The sequence below is a fragment of the Schistocerca nitens genome, chromosome 6 (genome assembly GCF_023898315.1).
Source record: "Schistocerca nitens isolate TAMUIC-IGC-003100 chromosome 6, iqSchNite1.1, whole genome shotgun sequence".
NCBI classification, from domain to species: Eukaryota; Metazoa; Arthropoda; class Insecta; order Orthoptera; family Acrididae; genus Schistocerca; species Schistocerca nitens.
The window spans coordinates 626798767-626824314 of NC_064619.1; the positions used below are offsets into that span (position 1 = coordinate 626798767).

General features: G+C 46.7%; 1 protein-coding gene across 1 annotated transcript; it reads left to right on the forward strand.

The window, feature by feature from the left end:
* LOC126263004 (uncharacterized) lies at positions 1-25548 on the forward strand. The gene is made up of 4 exons (XM_049959966.1): positions 1-222; positions 15469-15554; positions 18687-18869; positions 24308-25548. Exons 2-4 carry the CDS (start codon positions 15501-15503, stop codon positions 24485-24487), a joined length of 417 nt encoding a protein of 138 aa, XP_049815923.1. The 5' UTR covers positions 1-222; positions 15469-15500; the 3' UTR covers positions 24488-25548.

The window sequence follows — 25548 nt, forward strand, 5'->3', positions numbered from 1 at the left end:
GGCGGGCCACGCCACCACCGGGCTTCGTCCGCCGCGGGCCGCGTTTCGTCAGCCGACCCGGCGCTACTTATAGCCAAACGCGCGCCGCCCGCTTATCAGTCCGCGGTCGACGTCGCACCAGAGCACAGGCGAGCCACTCTGACGTTGCCGCTCTCGCAGCCCCGCGTAGCACCACTTATCGCTCGCACGTCACCCGAAACCCCGAACGCAGTTCCTCTACAGGTAAGGGCGGCCACCGCAACAGCTTCCCTTCCCTCTTAATGCCCATTATCAACGCCTCCTCTCCCTCTGTGTCTCATTTCCCGTCCCTCTTTCACTCTCCTTTCCTCTGTCTCTCAGGTTCGATTCCCGGCGGGGTCAGGGATTTTCTCTGCCTCGTGATAACTGGGTGTTGTGTGATATCCTTAGGTTAGTTAGGATTAAGTAGTTCTAAGTTCTAGGGGACTGATGACCTCAGATGTTAAGTCCCATAGTGCTCAGAGCCATTTGAACCTCTGTCTCTCTCTCTCTCTCTCTCTCTCTTCCGACTCCTGCTCCACAAACAATTGTTTATAATATGCAGAGGCACAAATCGGCATAAATAAAAACACTGCTCCTTTTCGACCGTGTACGGCAAAATCAAAGATTTACCCAAGTGCTCTTTCATACCTCTGTTCTGCAAAGGAAGGCTTTTGTACTGTGCGCGTATGCAAATCTTCACAAAAAAGAAAACGGCAACGCTTCGACGCTCTCTGATGACCTCAACATCGATGGCATCTTAAACCATAATCCTTCTTCCTTGTTTGTACTTTGAAAAGAGCAGAAAAGTTCGTAGACTCCACCGTTGCAGAACAATCTGCTGGCCCTTCCAATGCACTTTATTAAAACAGCGGATGCTTTGTACTAATACTGCAGCCAGTTGCTTTATAACACTTTTCGGAAAACGTTTACTTTTCCACTGCGCAGTGTACTGCAAAACCATCCAAAGATTTACCCAAGTGCTCTTTCATACCCCTGTTCTGCAAAGGAAGGCTTTTGTACTGTGCGCGTATTCAAATTTTCCCAAAAAAGAAAACTGCAACGTTTCGACGCTCTTTGATCGCCTCGACATCGATGGCATCTTAAACCACAATCCTCCTTCCTTGTTCGGGTGCTTTGAAAAGAGACAGAAAATTTCGTAGACTCCATCGCTGCAGAACAATCTGCTGGCGTTTCCATATCCACTTTATTAAAACAGTGGATGCTTTGTACTAATACTGCAGCCAGTTGCTTTATAACACTTTTCATAAAACGTTAACTTTTCCATTGCACCTCTCTCGAGTCACTGGAGTCTCATAGTCAGATGGTCGGTATTTACAATCACTTCACACATTACTCCAGGTGGACTGCCTGTTATTACATATCCACCTGAAGTTGATATTTTTTACTGACTCGAAAGATACCTAATGGAAACGTAAATAATTTATGAAAAGTATTAAAAAGTTGCTGGTTGCAGTAATAATACGAAGCATTCGCTATTTCAGCCGTAGCCTCACTTTCAACGTCCACTACGGATGAGATAAATGTAATTTGTTAACCGTAAAGGCGCTCAGTCCGGAACCGCACGACTGCTACGGTCGCAGGTTCGAATCCTGCCTCGGGCATGGATGTGTGTGATGTCCTTAGGTTAGTTAGGTTTAAGTAGTTCTAAGTTCTAGGGGACTGATGACAACAGATGTTAAGTCCCATAGTGCTCAGAGCCATTTGAACCATTTGTTAACCGTATATTGTGTGGATTTCTACTTAGCTTTCTCTTATTTACGGCATATTTACATTGCATTATCAATTTCTTGACTACGCAGTCACATTTTCCCATTAGTCGAAATCCTAATATTTTGTCGTAACATAAACGGCATTCGCAGATTTCAAAACTCGCGTCACCTCTAAGGGTATCAAACGCGACTGAAATGGCAGGAAAATACTAGTCGCTTGTTACACCTTTGAAACATATGAACGCCATTTTGATTTGAATGTCGCATGCGTATTTCGATTAATCAGAAGCACTTTTTGCACATCTGAAGATGTGGTTGTATTGCTTAGAAGTCGATAATGCGGTGTGAATATTTTAAATAAGGGACTGGCGAATAGAAACTGAAACAGTTTACCTCTGCTAGAAAATGTTTTTTTGGTTTGCGTTTCATAGGTCCATGACCGACGAGATGAAAATGCCAGTAGCAAAGTATCTCATCTTGTTAAAAATATCAATCTAGTGTATCTAACGTAAAGAATCAAAAACTTACCGCTGGCGATAACGATGTTCTCTCGTAATGCTAAAATCAGTCCCACATGGAAGACAGATCAACGGTATGTATACCACGTAAAATGCAGTCTTTGTTGCTACTAAACTAATCGTTAATAGTTTCCAGTTTGGCTTCATTTAAGTCGTAAAAGTTGTGCGCTGTAGTGGCCAAGAGGAAATCATACTTGCGTCTTTAGCACATATAATTAGCAAACAAGCTAAAATATACGACAAACATTGTTGTATTATAAATATAAAATGCTACACTCGTTCATGCATTGGGGAACAGAATGCATTAATTTTTCTGCAGACGCAGAAACTATGCAACTATGTCTTTCGCACGGAAGTCAGATTCTCACAGTGCATTCTTATTGAGCAGTTATTTGTAGATAGGGAGCAAATAAAAGCTGTAATTTGGTTCAGGAGCTACTATCCTCCGATATCTATACGTAGTAAGTAAACTGAACATCTAACGCGTTTTCAACGTTACTCTTCGTCGATCGACATTTTCCGTTTTTCGGCGTTTAAGTGCTTTCATTGGAAACTTCCGTAGTCGTCTCTTCGAGTATTCATTTCTAGAAGTATCCGACAGCGTCGCGCCTGCTGCAGCTGTCGATCACCACAGAGAGGCGTGTAGAGCAATGAACCTCCGACCGGAACGTCTAAACGAAGTTCAAGAACTCGGACTGCGAGGTCGCCCCTGTTAGTAGGCAAAGCGTTGCCTCCGTGTCGTGCGTGTTGCCTGCCCGGTAGCTTCACGGCGCTAATGGGTCTTCGTTTAATTCCAAAATTGACCCGTTAATCATAATAACAGGATGCCTTCGAAATGGTATTTCTGCCGCACAAAAATTATTTTTATATTACAGTTAGAAGCTAAAAGCATAGGAAAGTCTGAATAATGGAACGAGAAGAGATCTATTTTTAGCCTGAGACTAACGGAGCTCCATTCCTTACGCGTACCGTTTTGAACAGGTATCTTCCGATTATCGATGCTTGCAGTGCTATGTCGTTAAGAAGAGCACGCAGATCCAATTTGTGGTAGTGGTCACTGGTGGTGAAAGTCGGTTTCACAATTGCAACTTTATTGGCAGAGAGGAACGGGAAAGTATATTGCAGTCAAATTCTCCCGTAAATTCTGTAATAGCGAAACCGGATTCGATAGAGAAGTCATTATCAGCTCCGTGTCGAAATCTGTGTAGTCATTACAGAATTCACGAACACACCTGACTGCAGTAAATCTTAATGTTAATCACAGGCTGTCACGGAACAATATGAAGTACGCATGTCTATTCCCAGAAATGTACAGATACGAGGCCTGTTCAGAAAGTAAGCTCCGATTGATTGCCAAATTGAAACCACAGTGAACATCAGAAATGTTTTACTTGTAACAATTAGCTACACCTTTCAGCTACTTCTCTACGTAGTCGCCGTTCTGACTTAGACTTTTGTCATAGCGTTGTACCAACTTTTCAATAGCCTCATCATAGAAGGCAGCCGCCAGTGCTTTCCGCCAATTCTCCACGCTGGCCTACACCTCGTTGTCTGTGTCAAAATGTTGTCTTCAAAGACAGCGGTTCATGTGACCAGAGATGAAACTCAGGGGGAGACAATTGCGGACTGTATTGTGGGTAATCTCACATTTCCATTTGAAAACGATGCAGGAGCATCTTCATTGCCCCTGCAGAATGCGGCTGAGAATTGTCTTGAAGAAGAAACAGCACGACAGTTATGTAATGTTAGCTGCATAGCTTCACGCGAAATTTCTCACCAGGCCCTCGTACTTGGCGGCAGAGACTATTTTCTAGACATCTTTACGCACTCACTGCGAGCTCAGAAATGAGAAGAGCGACATGATGCTAACTGGGGTTATACTAGAGACACTACCCAACACATCTGTGCAAAGCTTTATCGGATTTTCATAGTCGTTTCCATTTCGCGACCGATCGGAGCTTACTTTCTGAACGCCCCTCGTATATCGCTGATTTGTCACATAATCGTTTCCTGCTGGATATATTGTGACGTTCGCAGTAGTATTTTTAACTGATGTTCCCATTCACGAAAAAAGAGTATTTGTCGAAGTGAATCCAGTATCTTTTGAGTCGAACGTAAAATCAGGAGCGCGAAAGCTTCCCAGAAAACGTTTAACGCCAGTTCCAAGGTCTCTCCCTATGGCGCAGTAGGTATTGTGACTATCCTCCAGCGCAGTTATTCTTCTGTACAAAGGAACTTGAGTTTTTCAACACTTTGATGTAAGTTCAAAGATATTCTAATACGCTCATTACGCGACCCGTTATAGAAATGATGAGAAGATAGGTACGTTTTGCCTGCGTTTTACTGTACCCAGGTGATAACTGCTTCAAGTTTCAGAAAGGTAGCGTACTGCTCCGCGTGTTAAACATGCTTCCCTGCTGTACGAAGCTCAGATTGAAGCTTTCGGCCTGAACTGTTATGCTTTGTATGGCAATGAATGCCACTGACCACTCGAGTTGTCTGGTCTCGCTATCTGACGCAAGAGCTGACGCAAGTCTGGTCATGACATTCGCAATACGCCCGAGTTCGGTTCTCGCTCGTTTTGGAAAGAGTTGAACCCTACTGCGTGCGCATCATATGTGGCTGGGAGAATCAAACGTTGCGCTGCGTAACACATATCGTTCACCCTCCTGTCGTGTACGATCGTCAGTCTTGCTGCATGTAGTCGGTTCGATTCTCGGCGGTGAAAGACGTTGCCGTCAGTCGTTAATCGGTTCGTGATCACCGGACTGTTCGGACTTAGTGTACCGACATTTTTGCAGTGTCTCACGGAATCCGTCTCTTCCCTACTCCACCACCTCCACTCCGACCATCCACGATAAAGTCAGTGCTGCACTCCATACACATTAATCACTCCTGTGAAGAAGTACACACGGGACAAAGGTATTTTAGTCTGTCTATTTAGTCTGCTTCAACTTATTCTTATACTGGTGTTGCCTTCTTTCCTTATCTATACATTCATTAACATATCAGCACAACGCTAAATTGGCTTCCTGTAAACAACGAACCTGTCTGAGTCACCGCTTCTCCGTACTTTTATTACAAAGCTATAGAAATATTACGTTTGCCCAGTGCCTTCTACTGACTTTGTTAAGCCGGACTCCAAATCTAGAGTCTCAGTCAACAGATACCATGAGAAAGCCAGCAAGGAGAACATTGTGCGATAATCAGCTATGTTTGTAAACTCAAGGTACATAATTACACTGCCGTTGCGGTCTTTTTAATTTCACTCTCACAGTTGATTACTGCTAGTGACCTTGATCATGTGGCGTATTGTGTACGAGTACATTTACTGATACAAAATTTCCTGGCAGATTAAAACTGTGTGCCCGACCGAGACTCGAACTCGGGACCTTTGCCTTTCGCGGGCAAGTGCTCTACCATCTGAGCTACCGAAGCACGACTCAAGCCCGGTACCCACAGCTTCGGTAGCTCAGATGGTAGAGCACTTGCCCGCAAAAGGCAAAGGTCCCGAGTTCGAGTCTCGGTCGGGCACACAGTTTTAATCTGCGAGGAAGTTTCATATCAGCGCACACTCCGCTGCAGAGTGAAAATCTCATTCTGGAAACATCCCCCAGGCTGTGGCTAAGCCATGTCTCCGCTATATCCTTTCTTTCAGGAGTGCTAGTTCTGCAAGGTTCGCAGGAGAGCTTCTGTAAAGTTTGGAAGGTAGGAGACGAGATACTGGCAGAAGTAAAGCTGTGGGTACCGGGCGTGAGTCGTGCTTCGGTAGCTCAGATGGTAGAGCACTTGCCCGCGAAAGGCAAAGGTCCTGAGTTCGAGTCTCGGTCGGGCACACAGTTTTAATCTGCCAGGAAGTTTCATATCAGTGCACACTCCGCTGCAGAGTGAAAATCTCATTCTGGAAACATCCCCCAGGCTGTGGCTAAGCCATGTCTCCGCTATATCCTTTCTTTCAGGAGTGCTAGTTCTGCAAGGTTCGCAGGAGAGCTTCTGTAAAGTTTGGAAGGTAGGAGACGAGATACTGGCAGAAGTAAAGCTGTGGGTACCGGGCGTGAGTCGTGCTTCGGTAGCTCAGATGGTAGAGCACTTGCCCGCGAAAGGCTAAGGTCCCGAGTTCGAGTCTCGGTCGGGCACACAGTTTTAATCTGCCAGGAAGTTTCATATCAGCGCACACTCCGCTGCAGAGTGAAAATCTCATTCTGGTTTACTGATACAGCTTAGCTCTCTTTACATATTGGTCATTTTTGTTCAGTTTTTTGTTGTTCTGAAGAATGCTGATAACGAAAGAAACCGATACTCGGCCATATTAATTTGTAACTGTGACACAGATTAATAATCATATGTAGCTTCCCAACAGTAGCTGCGCCTTTCTGCTGACATTAGGCTTCCTTTATCGAAAGCCGGCCGGAGTGGCCGAGCGGTTCTAGGCGCTACAGTCTGGAACCGCGCAACCGCTACGGTCGCAGGTTCGAATCCTGCCTCGGGCATGGATCTCTGTGATGTCCTTTGGTTATTTAGGTGTAAGTAGTTCTAAGTTCTAGGGGACTGATGACTTCAGAAGTTGAGTCCCATAGTGCTCAGAGCCATTTGAACCATTTTTTTGAAGGATTCCATTTTCAACGATGGGAAAAACATGTCTCACCCTATTGACATTAGTGACTGCCTCGTGCGTGTCTTACTCCAACTTTAAACGCGACCTTCTCAAAGAACTGATGCGAAGCATTTCTAGTGCACCTGGCCTGGAAGCAAAGTGAGCAGTTCTAATAGGGTGATGCTGATACGGTGTTTGTCCAGATGTTTCTGCGTTCCGTTGCCTCGGTAGCTGTGACCGGGAAAGAGGTGTGCTGACCAAGTGCCCTGCATGCCGCGTCAGCATGACGCTGCAAGGCAGAGGATGACACGGCGGTCGGTCGATATCCTTTATGCCTTCATGAGCTGGACGAGGAGCTCCTTTCTTTTTCTGCATTACCTTACTGTGTTCCAGACATGATTCTTTCTTATAGATAGCAGTATCGTCAGCTGATAGTGCTCCTGACGTTTCCGAACCCAATAGGAATAAAACTATTTCGAGTCTCAGTGCGGCACGCAGTTTTAATCTGCCATGAAGTTTCAAAATCAGCGCACGTTCCGCTACAGAGTGAAAATTTCATTCTGAAAACATCCCCCAGGCTCTCGCTAAGCCATCTCTCCGCAATATCCTTTCTTCCAGTAGTGCTGGTCCTCCTAGTTCGCAGGAGAACTTCTGTGAAGTTTGGAAGGTAGAAGACGAGGTACTGGTGGAAGTAAAATTGTGAGGACGGGTCATGAGTCGTGCTTGGGTAGCTCAGTTGGTAGAGCACTTGCTCGCGAAAGGCGAAGGTCCCGAGTTCGAGTCTCGGTCCGGCACACAGTTTTAATCAGTCAGGAAGTTTCAAAACCAGAGCACACTTCGCTGCAGAGTGAAAATTTCATTCTGAAAACAATTCCAGTTATGAAAAGATGCCAAGAGGATGACGGTGGGGTGAGGGTAGGGGCACAGTGTGTATGACTTTCTGCGACGTTAATCAGGGTGAATGTCAGTACGGAGAACTGCTACACGAAGAGACCTGCAGTAGACTACAGCACTTTGGCCTTTCTAGCTCCCGATCTAGGACTTGTCCTAGTTGGAAAGCGAACAGTGGCGAAACGTGACAGTGGAATGACGGGCTGCGGTTGCAGCGAGGCGAAAGCAGCCGCACTGTTCGCCGGGTTCACTGCCAAGGTCACGCCGCGGCGCGCCGATCCGCTTCCGCCACACAATGACGCTCTCGCAGCACCGCCAGGGCTCCCTGCTGCAGCCTTGCGTCTCTGCGGAGAGTTTAGCGCCAGGAGGAACCAACCGCCGAGCGAGTTGGTGTTGTACCGTAAGGTTCTGCGGCCGTCATCCACCCAGACTCCATTACTCTCCGTGTCCGTTAACTTCCACGAGTTATACTTCCGTACTGTCGACTCTCAGCTTTGTCTTACATTACGGCTGAGATGTTCAGGATTCTGAATTTTATCAAATCGGTTCATATGGCTCTGAGCACTATGGGGCTTAACATCTGAGGTCATCAGTCCCCTAGACTTAGAACTACTTAAATCTAACTAACCTTAGGTCATCACACGCAGCCATGCCCGAGGCAGGATTCGAACCTGCGACCGTAGCGGTCGCGCGGTTCCAGACTGAAGAGCTTCGAACTGCTCAGTCACAGCGGCCGGCACTCGTCTTTCGTTGGAGTGTTTCATGCAGCCTTCTGTTCAACGGCGTTTCTATTTGAAAGTCTGTGACACAGAAAGCGTATTCAAGAGGAGCGGGTTACAACTCCACAGCAACCCTCACTACAATCCGTTCAGTGAATGCTGGTGTCATCTCAGTACCAAGGCCTCATTTGAATATTTCCCTCACCTTTCTCGGGCTTATAATGTTACTATTTCGTACATCTCTTAATTTTAGTTTTCATTATGGTAGCTAGAGAGTTGAATCCTACTATTTGCACTATGTGTGAGGCTGGCGGAATCTCTCCCTTCCCTCCCCTCCACCCCTCCCCCTTCGCATGATACAGACAATGTTAGACTCCACACGCATTTTTCACTCTGCTGGACAAGTACAGCTACTGTAAAGCTCCTGTAGGTATTTCTCTTTGCCGGCCGGGGTGGCCGAGCGTTTCTAGGCGCTACAGTCTGGAACTGCGCGACCGCTAAGGTCGCAGGTTCGAATCCTGCCTCGGGCATGGATGTGTGTGATGTCCTTAGTTAGGTTTAAGTAGTTCTAAGTTCTAGGGGACTGATGACCTCAGAAGTTAAGTCGCATAGTGCTCAGAGCCATTTGAATCATTTATTTCTCTTTGTCTATTCAGTCTGCTTCAACTTACCCTTCTCACCATTATGTTGACTTGTTACATGCTCCTCCTAGTAAGATAAAAAAAGAAAAACTGAACAGTTAACAAAAGATGATTGAAATAAATTTATAAATGGTTCCTGATGCTTATAGAGAGTTTTTATCCATGTCTTAGAAGGAGTCTCTGAGTCTGAATCAGCATTGTGTCAAAGGCATGAAGGGTCCCCATCTGGGTGTACATCTGACTATGATTTTTGGGTCTTATGACTCCCTGGCGTTTATATTTTGCAGCTATAGCTTTGTGTAGGACTCGTGTACAGTTCGCGATTCTACCGGAGATGTCTCCTCGGTGGGAGGACTGCAGTGGAGTTCAGTCAGGCTCTTGATGCCAGTTGATGTGCTACTTGAGCCACTAGTGGCGGCTCCAGGTCACGAAAACTGACAACAACCGGGAGAGCTTTTCACACCGTTCCTCACAAGCGACTTCTAATCAAGCTCCGGGCCTGTGGGGTATCGTCTCAGTTGTGCGACTGGATTCGTGATTTCCTGTCAGTAAGGTCGCAGTTCGTAGTAATAGACGCAAATCATCGAGTAAAACTGAAGTGATATCAGGTGTTCCCCAGGGAAGCGTCTTGGGACCTCTGCTGTTCCTGATCTATATACGTAAATGACCTGGGTGACAATCTGAGCAGTTCTCTTAGGTTGTTCGCAGATGATGCTGTAATTTACCGCCTAGTAACGTCCGAAGACTAGTACCAGTTGCAAAGCGATTTAGAAAAGATTGCTGTATGGTGTGGCAGGTGGCAGTTGACGCTAAATAACGAAAAGTGTGAGGTGATCCACATGAGTTCCAAAAGAAATCCGTTGGAATTCGATTACTCGATAAATAGTACAATTATCAAGGCTGCCAATTCAACTAAGTACCTGGGTGTTAAAATTACGAACAACTTCAGTTGGAAAGACCACATAGATAATATTGTGGGGAAGGCGAGCCAAAGGTAGCGTTTCATTGGCAGGACACTTAGAAGATGCAACAAGTCCACTAAAGAGACAGCTTAGACTACACTCGTTCGTCCTCTGTTAGAATATTGCTGCGCGGTGTGGGATCCTTACCAGGTGGGATTCACGGAGTACATCGAAAGGGTGCAAAAAAGGGAAGCTCGTTTTGTATTATCACGTAATAGGGGAGAGAGTGTGGCAGAAAAAAAATGGTTCAAATGGCTCTGAGCACTATGGGACTCAACTGCTGAGGTCATTAGTCCCCTAGAACTTAGAACTAGGTAAACCTAACTAAACTAAGGACATCACAAACATCCATGCCCGAGGCAGGATTCGAACCTGCGACCGTAGCGGTATTGCGGTTCCAGACTGCAGCGCCTTTAACCGCACGGCCACTTCGGCCGGCAGAGTGTGGCAGATATGCTACGCGAATGGGGATGGAAGTCATTACAGCAAAGACGTTTTTCGTCGCGGCGAGATCTATTTACGAAATTTCAGTCACCAACTTTCTCTTCCGAATGCGACAATATTTTTTGAGCCCAACCTACATAGGTAGGAATGATCATCAAAATAAAATAAGAGAAATCAGAGCTCGAACAGAAAGGTTTAGGTGTTCGTTTTTCCCGCGCGCTGTTCGGGAGTGGAATGGTACAGAGATAGTATGATTGTGGTTCCGTGAACCCTCTGCCAAGCACTTAAATGTGAATTGCAGAGTAATCATGTGGATGTAGATGTAGATGTAGATGACCCCACAGCCGCTCCACACCGCATCGAGTGACGCTATTGGCGGAGGACGACACGGCGGTCGGTCGGTATCAATGGGCTGTGGACGAAGTTTCTGTATAACATTGACTGCTGAACGTGGTAGCCGAGGTTTAACTGTGATCACTCGAATTACATCCTGACCGAGTTCGTGCTTGCGTCCTACTCGCCGTACGAACAGTTGCCAGCAAACGCTGGACACCCCACAATTGACGTTCTCGATCCCCTACTCGGCCGTAAGTAGGGTACCTTGAAATGCGCCCTGTGTCCGCCGCGCTGTGACCTGCGAGCGGCCTGCACCGCCGAGCAACGGGCGCTGCTGTGCCCCAAGTGGTCGGGCGGCTGTGGCTGCCTTACGTAAGGCAGGTGGCTGCGGCGGTGCAGAGCAGCCGAGGCCGGCCATTGGTCGGCGCGAGCAGTCGGCTGGCTTTTCCTCATGCGGGACGCGCGACCGGGCCAGGTGAGCAGAACTTGAGCGTCACCTGACGGCGGGCGAGCCTCACGTGACCGCCGGCCGCAGACCGGTCTCCCGTCAACGCAACGCAGCGCCAGTCGCGAGGAAACCAGCACACCAGCCGGTCGATATCGCGATGCAAGACGCGCGCCGCTCAGTCAACACACACACACATACACGCGAGCGGCCGCGCGCGCGCACCTGACCCTGCGAGGTCCAACTTAGGCTGGCAAAACAGCTGTGACACATAAACCTTACAAGTTCCTAGTATACAGGGTGGACAAGAACGACCAGGTTATTAGTTTGGGGCACGGTAAGGGGCATCGAATCGAGAAAAAGTTTCCATACGACCACAGATCGGAAATGCCCGGATGTGGAACTTCGTACATAAGATCACGACGGCCAGCCAGCAACGATCGCACGGAAGTCCTTCCGGTAAGCGAACGTGTCTGGGTGTGTCTAAAAGTGCATTTTTGATCGACTAAGCCGATTTACTGTCCTAGTTCATTCAGTCTCTCTGCACATTAGCAGAGTGTAATGCATGCAGCAATTGCATCTTACACTATCTTACGGCAGTGCTCTTTCTGCGCTACAGCTTTCTTATACAAGGGGCGATTAAAAAGTATTTGTTTGAGTGCGTTGCTGCGGATTATATGCAATCCAGTGCGACTCCGATGCAGGTCTGTAAGCATCGACACGAAAGAAAGGACTTACTGTGGCCCTCAAACGGAATCTTTTTGATCGCCCCCTTACATCAACAAATTAGCATTGCGTTAGTTTCATGATAGTTGATTTAGTAGCCAGCCTGTTCGCCTGCATAGCTGAGTGCTAATATGTTTGCCTACCATGCAGCGGGCCCGGGTTGGATTCCCAGCCGGGTAGGAGATTTTTCTCCTCCCGTGGACTGGGTGTTGTGATGTTCTCATTATCACCGACGCAAGGGTTGCCCAATGTGGCGTCACCAGAAATAAAACTTGCAACCCGGTGGCCGAACTTCCCCGGGCCAGGCCTACAGTCCAATAATGTCACACGATCATTTCATTTCACATTATTAATCATCCTTTATCCTGTAAACTTTGCGAAAAATTCGTGTATAACATAACCAGTCATGGTTAGCAATTTAAAATGTGTCTGTTAAGCCGAAACCATTATCTTCTGCTATCACCGTCAGTCACTACCCTCTTCAGTACAACAATTACTATGACGGGACCATTCAAAACAAAACGATCCTGAACCCTGTAAACAGAAATCTGTAGCTTTGTTTCAAAACTATTTATTGCCCAGCGCTCTTGAGACGCATCTTGGTTCAAATGGTTCAAATGGCTCTGAGCACTATGCGACTTAACTTCTGAGGTCATCAGTCGCCTAGAACTTAGAACTAATTAAACCTACCTAACCTAAGGACATCACACACATCCATGCCCGAGGCAGGATTCGAACCTGCGACCGGAGCGGTCGCTCAGCTCCAGACTGTAGCGCCTAGAACCGCACGGCCACTCGGGCCGGCGAGACGCATCTGCTCCCGTGACACGTGACAGTGAATGGCCGTCAGGTACAGTTCCTGCGACTGCGTTGTGAACAAATTCCGAACGTACGACTTAACGTCCTCGTTCGAGGTGAACGGTTTGCCTTTGAAAGCCGTCTTTAGCTCTCCAAAAATGGCAGGCCCGGGCTGTGTGGAGGATGACCGGAAACCTCCCATTTAAACGTCTGCAAGAACTCCTTGACATCGTTTGCTGCTTGTGGCCTTGCAGTCTAGTGGAGCAGAACGAGACCGCGGGTGAACCGCCCTGGTCGCTTGGGTTTGATCGTTTTGCGAAAGGTGGTCAAGGTCTGTACGACAGACATTCACCGTTGTCCCATGCTACAAGTAATCGATAAGAAGGCGAGCACTACCTTTCCCGCACTTGTGTGGATGGCTTTGGATCTTTTGGCTGACTGCTACGCTGCATGTTTTCGGTTGTGTCTGAACTGATGGCAACATGTGTCATCTCTATTTTGGAAAAAAAAGGTTTATAACCATAGGCAAATGAAAGTTTTTCCTGGACACTGCATGAAATACGTGACTAGTACTACTTCTTCGAGCTAAGTCCATTTGTACATTGCACTAACAAAATTGAAAGAAAATGCCGAACCTTAATTTTAAAAAATGCGTCTGACTGCTTTGAGGAGAGACACCAGGTGTAAGACGCGTAGAGAGATACACAGGGTGGCAACTATTGAACTATATGAAATAAAACCGTTGTAACTAATTAACGGTTTGTGTTAGGGCGTTCAGACTGCACGATTTGGCCGCGGGGCATGATAGGAATTAGTACGCGTTTAGCGACGAAGCCCACATTCATTTTGATGGGTTCGTCAATAAGCAAAATTACCCGCAAGGTTAGCCTAGAGCGCTAATGCGTTGCTTCCTGGACTCGGGTAGGCGAGCCGGCCATGGATCGAATCCGCCCGCCAGATTAACGACGAGGGCCGGCGTGCCGGCTAGCCTGTATGTGGTTTTTAGGCGGTTTTCCACATCCCTCTAGGTGAATACTGGGTTGTTCCCCACGTCCCGCCTCAGTTACATGACTCACAGAGATTTGACACACATCCGCATTTTTCCATGATTTACACTAGACACAGACAGATGGGGTACTCTGATTCCGTCCCGGGGGGGTACGGGGTGGCGGCAGGAAGGGCATCCGGCCACCCCTTCAATTAACATGCCAAATCCGATTTAACCACGCCAACCCCGCTCACTATGCAGGACCAAGGCGCAAGCGATAGAATAGAACAGTCAATAAGCAAAATTAGCGCGTTTGGGGACTGACAATCCGCATTTCGCGATCGAGAAGTCTCTTCACCCTCAATGGGTGACTGTGGTATGCAGCGTCCAGTCACAGAATAATCGATACGATATTCCTTGATGGCACATGACTACCGAACGGTATGTGAAGGTTTTGGAAGATGATTTCATCTCCATTATCCAAAAAGACCCTTATTTCGACAAGATGTGATTCATGCAAGACGGAGCTCGACCCCATCAAAGCAGGAGAGTATTTTATGTGCTGGAGGAGCACTTTGGGGACCGCATTCTGGTTATGGGGATCCAGAGACCACTGCCATGAGCCTCGATTGACCACCATATTCTCCGAATCTGAACACATGTGACACCTTTTTGTGGGGCTATATAATAGGCAAGGTGTACATCAATAGCCGGCCGGAGTGGCCGGAGTGGCCCAGCGGTTCTAGGCGCTACAGTCTGGAACCTCGCGACCGCTACGGTCGCAGGTTCGAATCCTGCCTCAGGCATGGATGTGTGTGATGTCCTTAGGTTAGTTAGGTTTAAGTAGTTCTAAGTTCTAGGGGACTGATGACCTCAGAAGTTAAGTCCCATAGTGCTCAGAGCCATTTGAACCATTTTTTTGTACAGCAATAACCCCAAAACCATTGCTGAGCTCAAAAGAGCCATTCAAGAGATCATCAACAGCATCGATGTTCCGCCACTTCAATAGGTCATGCAGAATTTCGCTATTCGTCAGCGTTACATCATCGCCAATGACGCCAGGCATATCGAATATGTCATAACCTAAATCCGAATACCTGCGGTGACGTTTACATATTGAATAAAGTGTGTGCACGCCGTAGTTTCTGTATAGTTTTTCATGTTGTTCAATAATTGTGACTCTGTGCCACTTTTGTAGGTTTTTCCGTTTAGATACCAGGCTCACAACTTTTGTTACTGCATGTGATTCCACTGCCTGGAATTTCAGCCCATACTGAAGCTACAAATACGTTAAGACGTTGAGAATTGAGACGCATGATTAGTCGATGGATGCTAGATATGAGATCCTTAAAATCCAAACCAGTAATTCCGAATTATAAGGCACCAAGAGGTCAGCACCACTAAATGTTTGGAGTCACTTAGTATAAAATGTTTCGATACGTGTAAATAATACGACGACTTATCTCACGCATAAATAACATCTTTATACGCTATGTTTACAGTGAATATGATACTCACCTTAACGATGTGTATTAATGTGGACTGTAAAACACAAAAGTGACGCACCAAAGCAACAAGTACTTGTACATCAAAATTTTAAAAAAAATATGCTAAACGAAATGTAAAGGTAATCCGCAGCACTGGATAAACGAGCGACGTTGCTTTCTCTGTTGCAGGTGCCAGAGCACACTACTGATTCGCCAGCAAGATGGCCGCTTCTCTCGGCAGTGAAAGTCAACCAGTCACAGTTCCTCCCACCACGGTAAGTTCCCAACATCTTTACTCGGCGCGTAAGCGTCTATCGCTGTCACAGCAAGTGCGGCTTAAAAGGCAGATAATCAGTCTGACCCTAACAAATTTTTTTGTGTTCTTCAGGGTCAGTGTTTTATGTTAGTACTGCTTACTGTAGTAAATTGCTGCTTTCTATAGAAAGGTACAGCCCAATACATAGACCATGCAGTGCATCACACACACACACACGCACGCACGCACACACACACACACACACACACACACACACACACAAACACTTTTTATTTTTGCCTGGGACATGATTGCCTCATAATTAGGTTAAAAATAGTTCGATTCAGCTGATTGCTACCAAGGTTTTCGGGACGATTGCATTGGTTTTAAGGCAAACACAGGAACTATTAAGCCTCTGCTGCTTACTCCAAGTTGGGAGCCTTTCTACCCCACAACCTCATCTCCTAGTAGTTGGATCGAAAGAAGCGTGTACCTGTAATGGGCCAGATCACAAACTCTCCACTCTATATATCACAAACCGTTTCCTAAAATTCTACTGCATCCAGAGGAGTAAGAATTAATTCCTAGACTACAATTTTGTATTATTGTTAAGATTCTCCAGGCAACATACTTGTGTGCACATGTGAAGTTAGAAAAAAGGTGAAGTTTCAGTCCAGCACAAATTTTCAACTTTTCGCGATTGCATTACCATAATACCGTGTGCCGCTGGAAGTCATGAGCTTTGTCACCTGTCCTTCCCCTTTCCATCCCCTTTCGGTATCTCATATAAACTTCCTCATTAGCTATCTCACCTACCTATTTAATCTCATTACTCTTCTGTAACACCACATTTCATAAACTTCTGATCTCTTCTTGCCTCAAGTATTTATACTCTCTGTATCACTTCATTACATGTCTATATTTCAGATAAATATAGTCAGGAAAGACTTCGCAAAACTTCAATTTGTGTTCGACAATAGCAAATTTCTCTTTATCGGAAAAGCTTTCGTGGTATTGCAGTTCTGCCTTTTATACCTTCCGTTCTTCAGTCATCATCAATTGTTTCAATGCTAAAATAGTAAGACTCATCTCATAGTTTTACTACCAGTATCTAATATCCTCATATAATTCCTTCAGCATCACTTCATTTAATTCGACTAAATTCCATTACCCTTGTTTCACTTCTGTTGGTTTCTAACTTTTAAATTCTTTTTAAGACGTTATCAATTCCGTTCAATTGATCTTCCAAATCCTCTGTCGTCTCCAACATAATTACGATGTCTTCAGAAATTTTTATTTCCTGTCACGAAATAATACCTTTCCAAGTTTCCTCACGTTCCCTTTACTACTTGTTCAATGTACAGATTGAATAACATCGTGAGTAGGCTACAACCCTGTCTGATTCCCTTCTCAGGTAATGTCTCCTTTTCATGTCTTTCAATTCTTATAACTGCAGTCTGGTTTCTGTACAAACTGTGGACAAATTTTGACTCCCTGAATTTTATCCTTTCTGCCCTCAAATTGCAAAGAGTATTCCAGTCGACATTGTCAAAAACTTTCGCTAACTCTAAAAATGTTATTCATGTAACTTTTTCTAAATGTAAAAATGCTATACATGTGAGTTTGCCTCTCTTTAACATATCTTACAAGACGAATCGTAGGATCAGCATTGCCTTTCATGTTCCTGTCTTTCCCTGGAACCCAGACTAATCTTCCTGCCACCACACTTTAGTAATTCCCACTGCATCTAACTTCAACTTACCCATTTCCCTTTTCAAATTCTGTAAGCTATCAATCCGATTAAGAGATCTTACATGTCATGTTTCAACCACTAGAACGCCAGATTGCTTTTTTTCTGATGATGTCCTCCTGAATAATCGGCGCCCAGAGATCTGAATGAGAGAATATTTTAACTCTGGAATATGTTACCCAAGAAGATGACAATATCCTTAAACGGTACAGTTGAGCTACATGGCGTCATTAAACGTAAAGACTGTAGCATTGTCCCTACTTTCAGCTGTTCGCAGTACAATTTAGCATATCGATGTTAGGAGGCCAGATGCATCAGCCATTGAGACAGTCGATCCTTCAGCTGCTGAGAAGGCTGCAACACCTATCCATACCTTACCTACAATAAGGCTAAATGTATTCTCTAGCTGCCCCACCACAGCAAAGTCTATGGTTTGTAGGTTTTGCCTTCCATATCCTTCCCCCATTCTGACCTTGTGACTGTGTACGAGACCTTGACCCCTATACATACGACTGTCCTTCCTTTCTCCCTTCTCCCTTTTCTTGCTTCTCTCTTTCTGTCTCTCTCTCGCAATGCTGTTACGTTTACGGGGCCAAGCTGGACAGTCTGACCCTTACGCACACATTCATCCTTCCCTTCTTCCCCCTTCTATCTTTTGTTTCTCTCTCTCTCTCTCTCTCTCTCTCTCTCTCTCTCTCTCTCTCTCCCCCCCCCCTCTCTATCTATCTCAACGCTGCCACGTTGGCGCACTCCATGTAGCGGTGCCTGTCCCCTCCACAGACGCTCATACTTCCTTCCTCGTACCACCCACTCACTGTATTCTCACCCTCTTTCTTTCTGCCTCTCTATTGGTGAGACTTCAATTGCTGACATGTCCCATGCAGCACAGGTTGACTCCTTGACAAACACTTATCCTTCCTTCCCTACCCCGCTTTCCCATTTTCCTGCTTGCTCCCTTTCTGTCTCTCTCACACAATGCTACCTTGTTGACGCACCTCTGCTTCAAAGCCTGATCCCTAAACACTCGCTCACCAACCCTTGCTTCCCCCTCCCCATTTTTTTCTCTCTTTATGTCCCTCTCACAGCAGTGCCATGTTGGCGTGCCCCACGTAGCTGTATTGACTCATACGCGCTTGTCCTTCTTTGCTTCCTGCTCCCCACCTCTATCTTACACACTTCATTCCTGCCCATCCATCGCACACCTGTGTTGATATACCCAGAGCTGACCGCCCTGCACGTCAGAACTTGGACCTAGACTGGCGCTTATCCTTCCTTCCTTCGTGCCCCCCTCTGTCTGTCCCTCTCTCACAACACTGTAACGCTGAAACTGCCCCATGCAACAGCGGCTGGCAACTCGACACCTGCTGCAGAAGTCTGCAAAATAATACTGCATTGTTACAGGCGGCGGCCAACCTGCTCTCGCTGGCTGGTGATGCGCTATGCCTCGCTGTGACCGCGCTGCGGCTCAGAGACCAACAGCCGCCACAGGTGTCTTTATCAGAAGTCGCCTGCCATGACTGCCCTGATGACTGCTGGATCATCATCAATGACCGCGTCTACGACATCACGGACTTCCTCTCCAAGGTAACTACCTCTCTCTCTCTCTCTCTCTCTCTCTCTCTCTCTCAGGGTGTAACGGATATAACTGCAGATATTTTTATATTTTGACCTTAATATGTACGCACAACCGTGTGTTAGTAGTTTTGTCTCTGCATCGAATGGTCTTCGACAAACGCGTCACAAACTTTACGACGTGATGTCTTCCGCACTGATGTAACTGCACCACTAAGTGGGCTATGCCTATCAGTATAGACTAACCGTTTTGCGTTCATGCATACACACTTCAATACCTGACCTACAGCCCCTGCTTGTCACATACATTTGCAGGTGCTAACCAATAGCAATGGTAATGATTATACTTACACTAATGGCCATTAAAATTGCTACACCAAGAAGAAATGCAGATAATAAACGGGTACTCATTGGACAAATATATTATACTACAACCTACATGTCATTACATTTTCACGCAATTTGGGTGCATACATCCTGAGAAATCACTACCCAGAAGAACCATCTCTGGTCGAAATAACGGCCTTCATACGCCTGGGCATTGAGTCAAACAGAGCTTGGATGGCGTGTACAGGTACAGCTGCCCATGCAGCTTCAACACGATACCACAGTTCATCAAGAGTAGTGACTGGCGTATTGCGACGAGCCAGTTGCTCGGTCACCATTGACCAGACGTCTTCAATTTGTGAGGGATCTGGAGAATGTGCTGGCCAGGGCAGCAGTCGAACATTTTCTGTATCCAGAAAGGCCTGTACAGGACCTGCAACATGCGGTCTTGCATTATCATGCTGAAATGTAGGGTTTCGCAGGGATCGAATGAAGGGTAGAGCCACGGGTCGTAAAACATCTGAAATGTAACGTGCACTGTTCAAAGTGCCGTCAATGCGAACAAGAGGTGACCGAGACGTGTAACCAATGGCACCCCATACCATCATGCCGGGTGATACGCCAATATGTCGATGACGAATACACGCTACCAATGTGCGTTCACCGCGATGTCGCCAAACACGGATGCGACCATCATGATGCTGTAAACAGAACCTGGATTCACCCGAAAAAATGACGTTTTGGCATTCGTGCACTCAGGTTCGTCGTTGACTTCACCATCACAGGCGCTCCTGTCTGTGATGCAGCGTCAAGGGTAACCGCAGCCACGGTCTCCGAGCAGATGGTCCATGCTGTTGCAAACGTCGTCGAACTGTTCGTGCAGATGGTTGTCTTGAAAACGTCCCCATCTGCTGACTCGGGGATCGAGAAGTGGCTGCACGATCCGTTACAGCCATGCGGATAAGATGCCTGTCATCTCGACTGCTAGTGATACGAGGCCGTTGGGATCCAGCACGGCGTTCCGTATTACCCTCCTGCACCCACCGATTCCATATTCTGCTAACAGTCATTGGATCTCGACCAACGCAAACAGCAATGTCGCGATACGATAAACAGCAATCGCGATAGGCTACAATCCGACCTTTATCAAAGTCGGAAACGTGATGGTACGCATTTCTCCTCCTTATACGAGGAATCACAACAAAGTTTCACCAGGCAACGCCGGTCAGTTGCTGTTTATGTATGAGAAATCGGTTGGAAACTTTCCTCATGTCAGCACGTTGTAGGTGTCGCCACCGGCGCCAACCTTGTATGAATGCTCTGAAAAGCTAATCACTTGCATATCACAGCATCTTCTTCCTGTCGGTTAAATTTCGCGTCTGTAGCACGTCATCCTTGTGGTGTAGCAATTTTAATGGCCGGTAGTGTAATTATACTTATTAGTCAGCAAATGGCGTAAATACTGATGTAATGTTGTTCAGTACGCTATCCTCAGTTAGCAGTAGAGGCAGCTGCACTTATACCCGCTACACCAGGGCTTCACAACATACGTGCTCGCGGAGCAAGCTGTGAGCAGCAAGGCGCGAGCACGGAGCAGCGCGAGCACGGTACCCCCACTAGCGGACCAGAGCGGAGAGTGGGGAGAGTCACGTGGGGCACACAACAGCTGCCGCCAGTCAATGTAAATCCGCGGCCACCTGCAGGGATTTCACTCACGAATTATTACTGCGATAAATGAAACAAATAAAGGAGAATGTACACGTGCCACATAATTTTATTTGCTTAGTGTATGCCTCTACATTCGCATTAATTTGCGAACTGTTACACAATAAAAGGTGTCACTGAAGTGTGGGATTCTCGGTTATCTTGTACTTTTTGCCCATTACAATTGCGTCTATGTTCGGAGTAATTGTTCTTGTGCATTTTAGGCGCAGCGTGCAGTTTAAATTTCGATCAGACAATGCGTTTCTCAGGCGCGTCTTGTTACATTTCATTACAGAGAACAGTTGTTCACAAACATACGTGGAACCGAACATTGATATTATTGTAGCCGCCAGTTTGTGCAAACGAGGAAATCTATCCTGAGGGAAGTGTCTGTAGAATTCCAAAATGTTTTTCTCGTTCTGAAATTTGTCTCTGTATTCTCTGTCACACTGCAGGTCAATAATTTCTTGCTGCAGCTCAGGACGAATCTCTTAAATATTCGCTGAATATGGAGAGAACAGATCAAAATCACTGTCTAGTGCTGTCAGATTTTGAAAGCGCTGATCAACTAAACTATATGAATAACGTTCACAGTCTTTGTGAACATCTTCAGGAAAATGAGCTAGGTTTCCTGTTTCCAGCTGACTCACCCAAAGTGTCAATTTCATTTTAAAAGCTCGTATTTGATCTATGAAATGAGTAATTAGCAGATCTTTACCTTGTAGTAAAATGTTCAAAGCATTCAGATGGCTAGTTAAATCTGCTAAGAACGCGAGATCACATTCAAACGTGCGCGCGCATTTCCCCTCCCTCCCCTCCCTCCCTACTCCGCGACCTTGCACCTGCTCGCGAGCACGTGCCTGAGCAGACGCGAGTACTCGCGCTCAAAACCGGCCAGTTGTTAAGCCCTGCGCTACACTGTGCATAAAAGCCGTCTAGACAAGATATTGGTCACTCGCACTGTCTCCTAAAAGGAATGATGAACCACTGTCAGCCACGTGAGGTGAAGTAAGAACACTGGTCATAGAAAAATTCGAATGTAGAGGGCACCAAAAGTAAGTGCCGTGCCTTATCAGTGGCAATCGCTTATAAACCTGTCAGAAACCTTTACTGTCAGTGAATGTAGGTCCATCTAACCTATGTCCAATCGAACATAGTGCGTGCAACGGTCATATGGAATCGGGTGCCTCGCAAAGGGACGTAGCTGACAGTGGTACATAAAGCTGCAGATAGTGAATGGTCCAAACAAACATAAATTTGACACTAGTTGACTGGTGGCTGGCACCTACTGTGGTCATGCGGGTCACGCTTCTACCTCTTTTCATATGATAAAAGGCACTGCGTGAATTGGCGGCGCAGTTAGGTGTTTAAGCTGCAGTGTTTGGAGGGTATATTTAAGGCCAGATGTGGTTACGCAAGGATAATGACGTGTTTTTCGTACCATAATTTTGGTCCACTCATTTATGTTGCTGTGAACATGAACCACGATGTTTATTCAAGGCTCGGTGACCAGATGTTGCCTTTCTTCTACATCTTCATGATGAATGTCATGTGGATACTACTGCTTTCAATCCCATATAAAATGTGTGGGACTATTTACAACAACAGTAATGACCGTTTTCACAACATGGTAGCTCAATGCGATCTAATCATCAATGAGTGGTTTTAGCTGCGTATGGGACATCTGAAGAAGGTTGGGATTTCTCTTCTTCAGTGAAATGAGACCATTACCAACACTAGAAGCTGTGTTGCAATGTACTCCTAGAGTGACTAATTTCTCATCCATGTAGCTTACATACATGGTTATTCATAAATTCCGGCGGGGCTGTCAGAAGTCGATTGTGCGAATACTACAAGGAATTCCGGAAATATACACATGTGAACGGACAGAGCATCTTTCCCAGTTTGTAACTCACATTACAAGTGTTCATTACGGGCTCTGTTTCTGATGTGTCGAACGTCAACGTGTGCGGGCAGTTCCTTGAAGTCGTTGAGAAGAACTGCCCAGAAAAGTACGACAGCAGCCCCCTTCGGAAATCTGTTCACTGGGTTGCCTAACCTCAAGCATCAGCCAATAATAATGAGCGTATGGCATTGGTGCCCGGGAGACCCCTGCAGGGGGGCTCGGCCGCCGCTCCACAAGTTCTTTAACGCCACTACGGCGACTTGCGAGTGAATGAGGATGAAATGATGCTGAAAGACACACAATGCCCAGTCATCTTGAGGCAGAGAAAATCCCTGACCCAGCCGGGAATCGAACCCGGGACCCCGCGCGCGGGAAGCGAGAACGCTACCGCAAGACCACGAGCAGCGGACAAGCATCAGCTAATTTGAGGCGACAACACACTGTGGTTGATAACTCTACACGTTCTGTGACCCCTACCCCCGTAGTGCAACAACGCTGCGGCGCGTATTACGAATCAGAACTTGGAAAGATGGTGCACCCACTGATATGCGTCAGTTTTCTGGGTGTCTTCAGTTATTCACGCATCGTCTCCTGAAACACCAGAGGTACTTAAGAATAACCCTGTATACTGATTGGCTGATTTGGGCGAGGGACCAAACAGCGAGATCATCGAACCAATCGGACTGGGGAACCATCCCGGCATGCACCTCAAGTGACTTTAGGGAAATCACGGAAAACCTAAATCAGGAAGGCCAGACACGGGTATGAACCACCGTCCTCCCGAACCACTGTCCAGTGTGCTAACCCTGTGTACTAAATATGACACTTGTCAATCAGTCGTCGTCGGCTGATACTCGTATCAGAGTTTTCATTTCTCTCCTGAGATTTCCTTTATCACGGTTCAGGCGTGGCTTAGCAATCCAATCCTAACGTGGAACAGGCGGCCACAGACATTACAGCTGATGGAAGGTGGAGGACGTGACTGAGCCTGGAGGAGTTTACGTCTCCGGTGTTTGTCATTCTCCATTCTTCGACGTTCCAGCTCAAAGTTTTGTAGAGCATTTGAGGTAACTGAGCGCCAGCGACTTCGATCTTCTGCTATTGTGGACCAGTTACTCGGATCGATGTTCAAGTTTTTCAGATTTTTCTTGTACTGATCCTTATAACGTTTGAGAGGAACACCTCGTGGCCTTTTACCTGGGCTCACTTCGCTGTACAGCATTTGGCGTGGAAGTCTGTCATTTTTCATCCGCTGGACACGTCCGACCCATCTGAATTGATGCCCAATGATAAGAGCTTCCATGCTATACATTTTTGCTTTCTCAAGAACAGCCGTGTTGGATATGAAGTCATACCATTTCAGGTTCATGATATATCTTAGCTTCTGTTGGTTGAAGCGTTCTAGTTTCTTCAGGTCACAGCGATATAACGTCCAGGTTATATATACCATAAGGTCGATTTAACGAGGACAGGAGTGGTTCAGAGGGTAACCGTAGCTCGTCTTTCCTTGCAGCACCCCGGTGGTGAGGAGATTCTGCTGGAGTACGCAGGCCGCGACGCCAGCCTCGCCTTCCAGGGCATCGGCCACGGGCCGGACATGGTGGCCGTGCTGGAACCCAACCTAGTGGGCGTGTTGCCGCCCAGTGAGCGCCTGTTCGACGCCAACGGTCGCATCCGCCCTGTCGAGCTGTAAGCGGGGCGTCTCGAGCGAGACAGCTGACAGCAGACAGCACGTGCCCTTCCGCGCCTCCGGGCGCCACATCTCACAGGCTCGCGGCTCCGGTCGGCCCATCCTGAGTCAACCCGTCGTGACGTCACAGGGAGGAGGAAGACTGGCTCACGCCTCATCACCACAACCCCCGTCCGCGTGCTACGTGCCACAGACGCCCACCACCGCAGCCTAGATGCGACTGAAAACTCGCCGTCAGTGTCACGACAGAAATGCCACATCCGTTGGCTGGTCTCCCACAGAGTTTGCCAACGGTCACTACTCCCAGCTCGTCCATTCAATTACTTCCTTCAGGGTCCACACCGCTCCATGTTTGGGTGTCATCTGGTAGATGTCAAAGACTGCTATCCTAAGCATGAGCTGCCAATTCCTACATGCAGAGATCTACTTCCTCAAGCCAACAAGACACTCTTCGCTTCGTTCTCCAGTGGTAAAACCCTACTACGGTTAGCTGGCATACTGCCAACTTCTGAGGCTTAATATGTAGCTAAGGTGACATCCTCACCCAGCTAGCACCGGAAGAGAAAGGCCGACTCCCTCCACCGACAACGAAAATGTAATTGTGAGATAGTTCCGTTACAGACTTTGATGCACCAGCAGTCTTCTTCGTTAATGGGTACTGGTTGTCAATAGGGTGTTCCTAGTTTGTAGGGGTGGATTCCTCCAGATATCATGTAGTAGACCTACAGATCAGATCCACATTCCTGAATCCTTATTTAATTTTTTACTATTTATTTGCCTAATCTGTCCTGTGTTTGTATTATGAAGCTCCATTGATGCTCACTTCGCTAGTATTATTTCTTCTGTAAGTGAACTGTATTGTCATTGTATTACGTAAGTGTAGCACTGAGCGATCACGCCAGTATTATCATAGTATTTACGTGTGTTCATACCACATGTGTGTGTGTGTGTGTGTGTGTGTGTGTGTGTGTGTATCTGCCGTAGAGGTAGCAAAGTATGAATTTTTATACGTTTGTGCTCGACGATTCGTCATCACTTTTCAATAAAATGTGCTTTTTCAGTAA